The 13,726-nt window shown below is 41.1% G+C and overlaps 1 protein-coding gene across 1 annotated transcript in view; it reads left to right on the top strand.

Annotated features, from left to right (window-relative positions):
• The window catches only part of MOB3B (MOB kinase activator 3B), a 210,090-nt gene that overhangs the window by 78,321 nt on the left and 118,043 nt on the right, over nucleotides 1–13,726 (top strand). The window contains exon 2 of the mRNA XM_023203896.2: nucleotides 2,862–3,477. Within this exon, the coding sequence (XP_023059664.1) occupies nucleotides 3,060–3,477 (418 nt within the window). The 5' untranslated portion in view covers nucleotides 2,862–3,059. The remainder of the gene's footprint in view (nucleotides 1–2,861; nucleotides 3,478–13,726) is intronic.

The raw sequence follows: 13,726 nt of genomic DNA on the forward strand, positions 1-13,726 counted from the left end.
GCCACTGCACTCCAGCCTAGGCAACAGTGCAGTGGCATGGTCATGGCTCACTGCAGCCTCGCCCTCCCAGGTTCCAGGGATCTTCCTGTCTCAAAAAAAAAAAAAAAAAAAAAAAGACATATCTTCAAATTGGTTATATGAGTATCTTTGGAAGAAAAATTCCCAAATTTCCAACAGCGTTTTAATATTTATTTAAATATTTGCGAGTGCTAGTCCATGGAAGGCTTTGTGATGAGGAGGATTTGCTGTGATTATTCGGTGTTATTCGCATGCTCCCATCAGAGGTGTCAGAGGGTCTTGTTGATGGCATCCACAAGAGCCTGGCACAGGTACGGAGGAAGGTTTCCACAATGTTTTCCATGCAGGTAGACACTCGTGGCTGAGAGAAAACAGAAGGATTAGTGGCACCAAGTGTGTGTATGGCTGTGAAAGGAAGTTGCTCTGAGGACTGTGGGCATTGATGGTACCCTCATTATCAGAATAACAGAAGAGCAAGTTTTATTTGTTAAAGACTTGAGGGGGCAGCTGTTCAGTGGTTACTGTTTTACTGTCAGCAATTAAGCATTTGAGACATAGAAGGATTATTGTCTATTTTTTAAAAAACAAGTCCTCACCATCCTTTCTCTGTGTTTCCAACCTCTAGCTCATCCTTTTATTTTGGAAATTTCCTTCAGGTTTCTTTAGCCTGTTTTCAGGCAAGCTAAGCCTTTAGGAAGGTATTCTTCAGGAAAAGAGATCACTCCATTCTTTCCCTAGACTTTGCAGAGTTTATGTGTTGATATCCTTACAGGTCCTATTCCAGGGTACCCAGAAGTGTGATTTCACAGACTCTCTCAGGCAGAAAGTTTCATGTGACCTGCTTTTCCACATGGATCTCTTTGGTGGGGGGTGGGTCAATGGTCAATGTCCTGTGAATAGGAAAAAAATACCACCTTACGGATATGGCATTTCAGTGAAAACCTATTAGGAAGAGGGTGGGATTAAAAGGGAGGAAGTGAGCAGGCACAGAGCCAGAGGCCTTGGGACTAGGGGTGGGAGGCAGGGCATTTGGCTGCTTCACTAGTAATTCTGAGCCAAGAGCAGAGTTCATAAGGGGAAATTGGGATGTCTTAGGTATATTGGCCTCAATAATTTAAGGTTGAAAGTATCATCAAGCCCTGTTTGAGTGTGGAATGGCAGAACCCCTTACAGGCAGGGAGAAAGCACTTAGTGGGATCATGCTCCAAGCCCATTTTAACAGATTCCGTGTTGGGCTCTTCTGAATCTGGCCACAGCTGTTGGCTTATTTTGTTGGGGCTTGACCTGAGAGTGGATCAGTTATCTCCTCTCTTTTTCAAGGCCACAGAACATAGCCTTCACCTCCAACCAATCTCTACAGCAGTCTTTGGGGAATATGTGGATAGAAGCTCTGGGTAAAACAAGTTTGTAAACCAGTAGGAAAGACAAGTTGAAGTCCATTACTTTTTGGAATATATGGCCATGTAGAGAAAGCATTTGCTAAGAGTCAACAAACTGAATTTCAATCTAACAGCACGCCCCCCTAGCTATGGGATCTTGTTAGGCAAGTAATTGTATCTCTTGGAGACCCAGGAAGAATGATACCCACTATAAATCTGTTAGACCGATTATAAAACTATAAACCTCACCAGATTTTTGTGAGGATGAACAAGTTAGTGGCGAAGAGAGCATTGAAGACATCAGAGCTGTGCCATCCAGTGTGGTAGCCGTGAGCGCCTTTTTAAGTTTAAATTCATTAAAATTAAATAAAATGTAGAATTCTGTTCCTTAGTCACATTAGCCACATTTCAAATGCTCAATAGCCACACGTGTCTAGTGCGTACCATATTGGACACCATAGATATAGAACATTTGCATTGTCATGGAAACAGAAAGTTCTATTGGACAGTTCTGCCTCAAAGTGCTGTCTAAGATGTGAGATGAAAGGTATAAAGGATGGCACATTGGAAGGTGACAAATACTGTCATAGTTAGGAATGTTTGGCAAGAAACAGAACCAACTCAAGTTAGCTGAAATAAAATAAGGGCTTTGACTAATTCAGGAAAAGTGAATGGATCGCAAAAGGCATGAAGCACAGCTAGGCTTCAAAAGGAATTGGAACCAGTTTCTAGAAGATTATCAGGATTAGTTCTTCTCACTGTCTCGTTTTCTCTTGTCTTCCTCTCCCTGTGTTCACTTAGGCTTTTGTCTCTGTTTCTCTGTGTATCGGCAGCCCCTTTCTCCACCTCCTCCTTTTTCTCCTCTTCCTCTGTGGCTCTGCAGAGCAGCTTTCTCAACTGCACTACACACAGTCCAAACAAGATTCTACCAGTTTTCACCACTTCTCACCCAATGCCACATCACTAATGCCCAACCAAGACTGAGTCCTTTTTCCAAATTCCTAGGAGAGACATTCTTATTAGCCAGTGTGGTGTGATAGCCACCCCTCTTCCATCATCTGTATCTAGAAGGATGGGGGAAGTGTCCCCATGCCTACTTAATAAGGGCTGTTGGGGGGTGGGTCTCTAAAAACTAGCACATGTGGGATAGGATCAGGCCATTGATCAACATGTTCATCCTTAACACCTTGGAAAGGTCCACTCAGCCTATGATCACACAAAGAAGAGCCAGTAGAGATTTGACAAGGCCATAAACAAAACGAGTGTGATGCCTTTTCTTCTTTAGTTATTTGCATGGTTTGCATCAACAGTACAGAGTCACAGGGCAGTGGCTTAACCACCATATCCATATACCTGGATGGAGAGTGGGCACAGCCAAGAACACAAGGTAGAAATCAGGTTGAAGACTCGTTTTTTAAAGGCAAACTGGGCACTCATGTGTTCCCTTTTCTCTTCTACCTTTAGGAAAGAACATGAGGTTCCCTTGGAAATCATTCAAGAGGAAGATGGAAGGGGCTGTTTAAAAGAGCTTAAAACCTACAGGCTGTAAGACTGGGGCCTGAGTGCTGGCAGTGGAAAACCCTGTTGGGCTGTGATCTCTCCCTAAAAAGTTCCAGGTGCCTTTTTGCTTCCTGCAAAAGAAAGGAAGAGAAAGAGAAGACCATGTCCATAGCCCTGAAGCAGGTATTCAACAAGGACAAGACCTTCCGGCCCAAGAGGAAATTTGAACCTGGCACACAGAGGTTTGAGCTGCACAAACGGGCTCAGGCATCCCTCAACTCGGGTGTGGACCTGAAGGCAGCTGTGCAGCTACCCAGTGGGGAGGACCAGAATGATTGGGTGGCGGTACATGTGGTGGACTTCTTCAATCGGATCAACCTCATCTATGGCACCATCTGTGAGTTCTGCACTGAGCGGACCTGCCCTGTGATGTCAGGGGGCCCCAAATATGAGTATCGGTGGCAGGATGACCTCAAGTATAAGAAGCCAACAGCGCTGCCAGCTCCCCAGTACATGAACCTTCTTATGGATTGGATTGAGGTTCAGATCAACAACGAGGAAATATTTCCAACATGCGTGGGTAAGTTCATTACCAGCTCTCAGTTTTTTGTCACCCTCACAACCCTCACTGTGAAAATTTGCAGACTGCCTTTGAATGCTAGGTAGCACCTATGCGTTAATTCCATCACTCACGTACCTGTAGTGAGTGATATATAAGAGCCTCATTGAAATGAAAAAAAAAATGTGTGGACCACTTACATTTATTTTGTGGACTCCAGTGGTACACATACCACATGCTGGGGAACACTGACTTGGTGAAATGTCAGATGTGATTGTGTTGACTTTCTTAGGACTAGATGTCAGACTCAGTTATCTTGATAAGATTATTATTTTTTGGTTAATTGACTAAAGTTACTCTGATGGACTCTGATGCAGTTACTGGTATTTATAACTCAGGATTAAGAAATCCCGGTGTGAGAATTCATAGATTTGTTTGGGGATCAAGCAAACTGGGGTTCAAATTCTGGGGAAAAAGAGATCCTGGAATTCTCCTCCCTCTTCTAATCCTAGGTTGTTAATTCCAGGCTGTGCTGTTTACTTTAACCCTTGCATAACTTCTGGATACACTTCGACACTTGAAATGCAATTTATTTTGTTTGCTTTGTGCTACGGGCTAAAACAATTCAAAAGGAAAGACCAGTCAGTCTTTTCTGTCTCTTATGTTTCTTTATGATGCTGGTCGTTAGATTTTTCCATGCACTTTCAGACTGAATTTAGAATTCAGTGTTTTATGCTGTAGGCGCAATAGGAATCTGCAATCTCCTATTTGTGCTGTTGTAGCTCTAGTGCCTAGCATAAAGCCCTGCAACCTTGTAGACACTCAGGAAATATTTGTGGAATGATTGAAAAAATACTTGTGCTATTGGAAAGTATGATTTAAAAGCCCTGGGATGGTTGGAGTACAAAAAACACACCATTGAAATCACCTCTAGATTGGGGTAGGATGTGTCCCCACATAGCATATAGAAAGTTGAGAAGGAGGTGTATGGAAGTAATTAAGTTTATACCAGAAAAAAAGTGTATAAATTGATTGATACAGTATGTACATCTTGAAATATTCAGCACACAAACCAATTTGTCAGGATCCTGGTGTTGCTTTGACTTGTCCAGTTCCCTCATGCTTCTCTCTCTCCTACCCCTTCTTAACAGGAAGGAGGTAGGTTGTATGGCAGGGCAAATCTCCCAGTTCACAGCATAGGAGGAAGAAGGCAGGTTTCAAAAACTCCCCTGGGCATAATATTAAGCACCTCAGAGTGGTGGAAATTTCTTAGGTTCATGTCTCTTGCTCTTTTCATTGACTGTCATAGGCTACTTTTGGAGCTGGAAGGATTTTTTCTTTTCCAAAAGCCTTACTAGCAACTGCCAATGGTCTGTGCTGAACGTGTAATAGCAATAACGATAAATAAATGTAGGCAAGGCTACCTCCTCTGTGTCCTTTCCCTTGTGTCTGCACCTATATGCTTTGAATTCTGCATACTCCTGTTCTCTCTGCAATTGTGGCTACCCCATAGAATTGCTGACCAGAAATCATAGTACAAAGCCATGGTGTGTTACTTGAGAGGAAGTTTCTGGCTGTCTGGCTGCAAAACAGGACATCATAGGTGGTTTTAGGCTTTGCTTGGAAGAAATTAATGGATGCCTCTATATCCCCCAGAGTAATTGACTTTGCTTTATTTTTCTAGACATTTTCTTAGTCGTTCAGTATGCTTAGGGAACATGCTTACCTGGTCAGAATCCTCTGTTTCAGCTCTACCCCAAATATCCTCCACTGCATACTTGTATTTTGAGAGATCTTAAAGATTTCTTCCCCCAAGGAAAAAAAGTTTGGAAATGCTGAGTGAAATTGATTTCTTTACCACAGGACTTTTAATATGCCAATGTGCATTATGAATTTCCAAGAAAAGAATAGTATGTGGTGGTTCCTAATTTGACACTGGTACCTTTTTTTTCAATTAATGAAAGACCATTAGTATCTTTTGGAAAATGTTAAGCTGTGTATATTGCAGTTGTCAAACTTTTGTTTATATCAGAATTATTTGGGCCTTCTGTTCAAAACACAAATTCCTTGATCCTCTCTTCCCCCTTAACAACTAAATCAGAATCTCTTAGGTGAGACCTAAAAGCCTACACTTTTTAAAAAAGAAAACTGTAGTCACCACATTGTATGATTTATCTCTTGAGTTTACGCTTTCTATCTAACTGAAGTTTTGTATTTTTTGACCAACATCTCCCCAACGCCCTCTCAATACCTCCAGCCTCTGGTAATCACCATTCTAACTCTCTACTTCTATGAGATCAACTTTTTTAGATTCCACATATAAGAGGAACTGTGCAGTATTTGTTATTCTGTGCCAGGCTTATTTCACTTAACATATGTTCTCCAGGTTCATTTATGTCACAAATGACTGGATTTCCTTATTTTTTAAGGCTGAATAGTATTCCATTATGTATATATACCATATTTTCTTTATTCATTCATATACCTGTTAGTCATTTGTATGTCTTCTTTTGAGAAATATCTCAGATCCTTTGCCCATTTTTAAATTGAGTTATTTGTTTTCTTACATTTGAGTTATTCGAGTTCTTTATGAACCTGTACTTTTAATAAGCATCTTCTGTTTATTGTAACCACTCAGAAATTTTCATTCCCCCAGAAATGGTCTGTTTCTTACCACTCTGGTTTTATTCATGTTTTTTTCTTTTTCCATAATCACTCACTTCTCTGTCTAGTGAATTCTCATGTATCCTTTGAGGTTCAGCTCAGATACCATGTCCTCTGTGAAGGCTTTCATCCATTAGAATGCTAGCTCTTTAAATTATGCAGTATGTCTAATTCATCTGACTATCCCCCACTAAGTCTAGTCCTGGTAAATTTTAAGTTTTTGGATGGATGGATGGATAGATGGAAAAATAATCTTTATAAAGGCCCAACACATATATGATTCTGGTGATCAGAGCAAAGTTAAACAAATGTTTCTGAATCCTTTTGTTTTCATTCCTGGATATTTCCTGCACCTTGCTTCCATAGGGTTCCATTTTCTCTGTTTAACTTTTCTAAGGTGAAATGTTAGGGTCAGTACAAACCTTCACCATCCACCTTCACTATGAGGGTCTTCAACCTCCTGCTCACGTCTGTGATTTGCCCTCAGATGCTATTGTTGTGGTCTTTTGGAAGAACTTATTATTAGGAGCCACTTTCTCTGTTACACTCCATTTCCTCCTTTTTCCTCCCCCTGATTCCAGCCTACTTTTCTTCTTTTTGATCTTCGTGCTGTCATGAGTCATTATCATGGAAATAATCAAGATGTCTGTCAGGGTAAAGCAAAAGAAGAATTCTAAGCAAACAGGACCCTGGGTGAATGAGAAACGGAGAGTTCTGCTTAGAATTACAGCTTTGAATACTGGGCATATTTCTGTGTTTCTGCTTGGGAATTGGGAGGGGTTCAAACTTCATCTCCTCCCCACTGTGATCCAAGGAAATAGAACCGGAAAATACTGACAGATGTGAAAGCTTCCTCCTTAGTTAGATATTAAAGGATATAAACAGCTGTTGATCTCTACCATTGAAACACTGAGGAAAGAAAGCTTTCATCTGTTCCTAGATTCAAGCTTAACTAGGCGACCCGTGCTATTTCAGAAGTCGAACTTTCTCAGATGGCAGAATACCAAACAGATGTGGATACCTTGTAAACCATAGTTTCCCTTACTCTCTCTTGAAACTTTCTGGCTTCTTTTGTTAAAAATCCAACAGATGTCCCTGTGAAAGCCCTTAAAACAGCAGTAACTTCTGAAGCAAGGGCCACCTCCTTTTCAATTATATTTCTGTAACCATTTTTAGAGATCACAGCCAAGACAGTAAAATAGAAAGCCATGACTTAAAAAATTATATTGCCTGACTAATTACAGTAATTTTTATCGTCCAGCCCCCAGCTTCCCTGTTTTTCTGTTTTATAATAGGATTTAATATTTTAGACCTGATAGAAAAAATCCAGTAGCAAACTTAGAGGTCCTCCAAATCATGGGTTTTTTAAAAGTCTTTGAAAAGAAGAAATAAGAACATGTATAAAACAATTACATGATCTCACTTACCTCTGGGGTTTCAGAATAAGTGGGTGTCAGGACAGGAAAGAACAAGGAAAGCAAGGGAGGGAACTGAGGGAGGGAATTCACATCTATTGAGCCTCCTAAATACCAGGCTCTGTGCCTGCTACTGTTAATGTTTCTTAATTCTTACAACCCAGTAAAGTAAAAATGAAGTTAATATCCCATTTTACCAGTGAAGATGCTGACATTTAAACAAGCTGAAGGGCTTTCCCTAGGTTGTACAGTTAATACATATTTAGGAGTCAGGGTTTGAGCTCATGAGTATCTGGCCAGAAATCTATGCCTTTGTCCTATGCTACCATTCATAGCATGTATTATTATTTCACAGATTCCCCTTCACATGATAAAGGCTTTTCAATGAATGGTTTTAGGAGGTTGTTTAGGATGGAGAAAATTTCATAAGACCTGTTTTGTTTTTGTTTTTGTTTTTGTTTTGGCTAGAACTTTTAGATAAAGGATTCTTTTTCTGACTATTATTATTTTTTAATTATCACTAAAATGCCTGAGGGCTGTGTCCAGGTACCGTAAATAGTCCCGTGTTCCATTCTAAGACCCGGCAGCAGATGACTTAGCCTCATGAAAACCCTCTGCTGGCCCATAACTCCCTGGTAATGCCATTTTTTATTAATTTATTCTTTCAATGAGTGTTTGCTGAGCACCTATTTTAGGTTCCAAGAGAGAGCAAGGCAGGCAGAGCCTCTGTTCTCAAGCAGTTTACATAATGTCCAGAATGTCTAATTGCTCTAAATTGACTCTGTACATATTTCTAAAATGAGTAGTCTGTTCAGTGGTCAAGTGCATTGTGGAAATAGTTGCATCCCTTTGGCAACCTTTCCCGTGAGACTACAGCTGAGTCTCATCCTCCCTCACACGCTGTGGCAAGGGATCTGAGAATATAAAAACGTGTCAACCATAGGGATAATCTTCTCAGACATGGGATGTTGGGGAATTGAGTTTATGATTAGCCTTTACATTTTAAGTTTTTTGTTTGTTTGTTTGTTTTTTAATTTTTGAGACAGAGTCTCACTCTGTTGCCCAGGCCGGAGTGCAATGGCACCATCTCAGCTCACTGCAACCTCTGCCTCCTGGGTTCAAGTGATTCTCCTGTCTCAGCCCGCTGAGTAGCTGGGCTTATAGGCACCTGCCATCATGCCTTGTTGATTTTTATATTTTTTTAGTAGAGATGGGGTTTCGCCATCTTGGCCAGGCTGGTCTCGAACTCCTGACCTCAGGTGATCCACCCGCCTTGACCTCCCAAAGTGCTGGGATTACAGACGTAAGCAACAGCTCCCAGCCAAGTTTTTATTTTCTATTGTATGCCTCTCACATGTTTTTTGTTTTGATAGAAATCTTTATAATGCTGCCTAGACAGAATAGGCATCAACAAAATATATTTACAGTATGGTGGCACTAGTACTGGACTTGTAGATAGACTTGGGTTTAATCAATTAGCTCTGTCACTTAGAAGCTGCTATGTGACTTTACCTCTAAGTTTCCATTCATTTGTAAACTAAGGGTTATAATTCTGACCTCCACAGGACTGTTATAAGGATTAAACGAGGCAGTGTGAATAAAAACAACCATCCCAGAACCTGAGACATAAGAGTTGCTGAAAAATACATGTTAGTTGTCTCTCTCTCAGTATACATTTCCTTTTAACTGCCAACCAAAAGTCTTGGAGACTATTAGACAATTTTTGAACCATATCCTCAGGAAAATAAAATATGCTTTAAAAGACTCAACAAGATTTTTAAAAATCATTAGTCTTCATTGCTGAATCACTCTGTGATGAGGATTATCAATACTTCAGGTTGACATCTCTCAGAGTCTTTGGAAAATTCCAATATTTCTTTAGGCTCCTGGCTTCACAGATGAGCATCTAACTCTAGAGAGACATCTACTAGGAAGTGTCTTCTCACTTGATTTCCAGGAGACTGAATAGTAAACCTGCTCATGTCCAGTGTCAAACCAGCTAACCTCAGCAGAAGGTAGGAACAACCCGTTCCTACCCAGGAGAACTGGGGAGATAGCCTATTAGTCACATCTCCCCAGAAGAATTGGGGATATAGCCTATTAGTCACAGCTGGGATAAGCTACTCATTAAAATAAAGTTGGGCAAGGTTACCTAGATTTGATCCTTCAAGAGGATGGGAAAAGTGTTTGCAGACTACTCACTGCAATAATGGAGCCCCATAATACCCTAATGCACTGGCAAGTTTTTCCAAGATTCTGGAAACACAATTCACCTGTGGGATCTAGTAAACTGGCTCCCTAAGAATTTACCAGTTGAGAAGGCATACCAATAAAGCTGCCATTTTCTGAATGCTTGCTACCTTAAACACTTTATCTGCTGACATGTTTTGGCTGTGTCCCACCCCAAATCTCATCTTGAATTGTAGCTCCCATAATTCCCACGCATTGTGGGAGGGACCCAGTGGGAGATAATTGAATCACAGGGTCAGTTTCCCCCATACTGTTCTCATGGGTAGCGAATGAGTCTCACAAGATCTGATGGTTTTACAAGGGAAACCCCTTTCACTTGGTTCTCATTCTCCCTTGTCTGCTGCCATGGAAGATGTGCCTTTTGCTTTCCACCATGATTGTGAGGCCTCCCCAGCCTCCTCACCCCAGTGAGTCCATTAAACCTCTTTTTCTTTATAAGTTACCCACTCTTGGGGATATCTTTACCAGCAGAATGAAAACAGACTAATACACCTGCATTATGTCATTTAATCTGTAAAATAACCCTGTAAGGCAGGTAGTATAATTTCCATTTCACAGATGAGAAAACTAATACTCAAAAGGATTAAGTAACTTGCCCAGGGTCACACAGGCAGAACTGAGTTTCAGACCCAAGGTGTCCCAACTCCAAAACCCACACTCTCAATGACTCCAGCATCTCATGTCTGTGGTGTTCTTACCCCAGACTCAACATCACTCTTGGCTTGCCCTGCCTGTTGCAATACGTGTTAAATCCTCTCCAAGGAATGCCTTGAGACAAAACCACCACAGTGGGGGACTTGAAAACAGCCAGGGCCCTGCACCTGATGCAAACTCTACTGGGCCCTTACTGGTAGGAAATCTAAGATTCTGTTCCTTTTAAGAACTTGCCTCCTCTAGATTCTGATGCTACCCAAGTTTGTTCAGTTGTCTATTTGTGGAAAACATGCAGAGACAGCTGAATCCACTCCCTGCACCCCACTGACTGCTCGAGAATTGATGGTCTATTATGATGGTCACAGTTCCCCACCACAACTTTGTGAACCCAATACTGCAATGACTTGGTGGCTGAATTAATGAGAACAGTGTCAAATAACCACCCCTGCTGAACAGATCCCAAGAGATACCTCTGTAAAGGGCCTCCAGAATGCAAAGAAGTAGAAACGAAGGGGAGTAAAGGCAGGAGGCCCTTAGAGCGCCTGAAGACTGCTCTGTAAGTTACGGCTAATTACCTGCTGTCCTGACCTGCACTGGATTCTCCGTTACCCGTGCTATGTAATTTTAATGGGCTGTATCTCAGGTGACAGGTTGTTACATCTCAGCACCAGCTGGGAAGGGAAATGGGATATGTGATATTCAGTGGAAGCCAGAGATTATAAACAAAGGCCATAATAGGATGGGGATGAGGTGGGGATGGGGGCATCTGCTGCTTTTATTCCACTGATCATTGGTCATTTGTAGCCAAGGCATCCTTCCTTAGTCAACGAAGCCTGTACTGTGGAGATCAGTAGAGCTTGGAGAGGCATGCTGTCTAAGTGCCAAGCTTTAAGGAGTGTATCGGCAGGGCCCCGACACCAGGGGACTTCTTTCTGCCCTCCCCACCAGTGCTCTGCCTCCCCTCTAGATAGAGAGTATACAGATACTTATATAATGTCATTTTGCCAGAACGCCAAATTATTAGCCTGCCTTACACCCCCATGTGTGGAAAGTGATTCACAAGCTTTTCCTTCAACAAACCTTTGTAGGCATAAGGACGTGTGTTATCTGCAAAGCTCTCTGCAGACAGGACCTTTTGGGTGTTATATCTTTAAAAAAACTCCATGCTAATTTCCTATTTTAATGAATAATTCTATCCATATTTTCTTTCACATAATCATATTTTCCCCTTAATAAGTGGGATGCTCTGGGAAGAACAGCTAGTTTGGGAAAGGGATGGAGTAGTTAAAAGGAGCAGAAGTATTAGTTTCTGTTAGACCTGAGTTTGAATCCTGATGATGACTTTTACTAGCGTATTTTTAGTCTCTCTGAGCCTGTCTTCTCATCTGTAAAATGCATATACAGGTACCTGCTTCATGGGATTGTTAAGAATATAAAATAATAAGCTACGTGTGAAGCCCCGACACAATGCTAGGACATAGAGCAGTAAGCTTTAAACATTAGTTCCCTCAGTATCGTAGCCTCAGTGTGATACAATAGATTCATCAGGTAAATCAAGGTTAGAAGGGAAAGAACTAAGGATCAAAAGTCCATAATTATTATCTCAAGCATTTTGCTGTGGAGTTGACCATCCATGTTCCCTTCATCTTTTGCTACATCTTGTGGAACAAATGGAAGGAAAGGTAGACATTCATGGGATGAGATTGGCGTTGCTTGGCCTTGACAGCTAGAGTCAGGAAGGAGTTCCTAATAGCACTTTAGAAGGCATTTCACAGGCATAGCACAAGTGGCCTGCACAAAGCCAGTTCCATCTTCTTTCTGCTGCAGGATGCAGCACCCAGCATAACATTCGGTACAAAGTAGACACATGGTGAACTATTACTATAGTGCAAGTGTAAATGAATTGACAGATGCCACATAGTTCATATTTAAAAAACAGATATATTCCCCAAAAATGGGAGGCAGTTAAATTTTTTGTCACTTGGCTAATATTTTTATTTCTCTGAGAGTTCAATATTTAAAGAAAACTTGACAAAGAGTCCTTTTATTATGTGAATATCTCCTTAGTGATGTGTCTAACCAATCCTTAGTTCAGGCCTTTGGTGATGAAAACATTTGTCTTCACAGAGACACAAGTCAGAGTTGTTAGTTTTTTCTCAGGAAAAGAAATAGCCATTATTCAAAAGCAGCAATTGGCTTTTGGTGTTTCTACATCATCCAGCCCAGGTCGTCAGGACTGGAGAGCAGTGATGAATTAAGAGAGAAGCTCCAGCCAAGAGTCAGGTGTTCATTTTGTTGCCCACCACCTGGGTCATATCCCTTGATAATCTGCTGGCAATGGCAGGCTCCTGCTTATCCTCTGGTGCAGCTGAAGTGATGGCACCCTAATGCCTGATGTGACAGCACAGCGGGGCCTCAGTGTCTGGGGACCACTGAGAATTACTTGTGGATCACTTTCTTCAATATCTCCTGATTGCTTGACCCAGCCAGGGAATTCTACTACAGTTACCAGGAAGAAAAGAAGTGGTTAAATATTGGGGACTTACCTATTATGGCCCTCAGATAAGCCATTCATATTTGGCATCTCAAAGTGGAGAAGAAAAAGCCTGCGGCCAAGGGCATTTGTCTTCCCATGTTTTTGAAGAGAAATGTGAGCAAATGTGTCAATGAGGTACCAGAGTCCCTAGAAACTACCTGTGGGCAGTAGCTGTCAAGGCACATGGGATGACTGCTGGCTTTATTTCTGTTTTCCAGAAATAGTGTAAAGTCTCAGAGCTCATCTTCAGTTCTGATTTAAATCTGCTCCTCTCCTTATGTAAGCTCTCCCTGTGTAAGTTTGGCAAACACTGAACTTCTCTGAGACTATCTCCCCATCTAGAAGGTGATGTGGGAAAAATAATAACACCTGCTTTGTAAGGTTATCAGAATTAAGTGATGCAATGCACATAAAGTGCTTAGTATGTTCTTGGTAGAGAATTAAATGCTGAAAAAATTTTAGCACAATTTCCCTTTTCAAAGTGATATAAAAAGGAAAAACCTCTAATTTGTTACAGCTTTTACTGCTTGATTACATATAATTTTGCCTTCAGTACCTTTGCACCTTTATTTTCCAGCTGAAGAAAAACTTGAGAGAAGCTATTGATCATGTCATAGTCCAGTGATCTCAGAAAAGAAATAATTTTTTACATCCATTAGAATATCAGTTGATCACAATTTGAATACCAACTAGGAGTGACACATTCCATTTTTTAAATAAGGTGGCAATTCCAAGGCTTAGAATACAGTAA

The sequence above is a fragment of the Piliocolobus tephrosceles genome, chromosome 14 (genome assembly GCF_002776525.5).
Source record: "Piliocolobus tephrosceles isolate RC106 chromosome 14, ASM277652v3, whole genome shotgun sequence".
NCBI lineage: Eukaryota > Metazoa > Chordata > Mammalia > Primates > Cercopithecidae > Piliocolobus > Piliocolobus tephrosceles.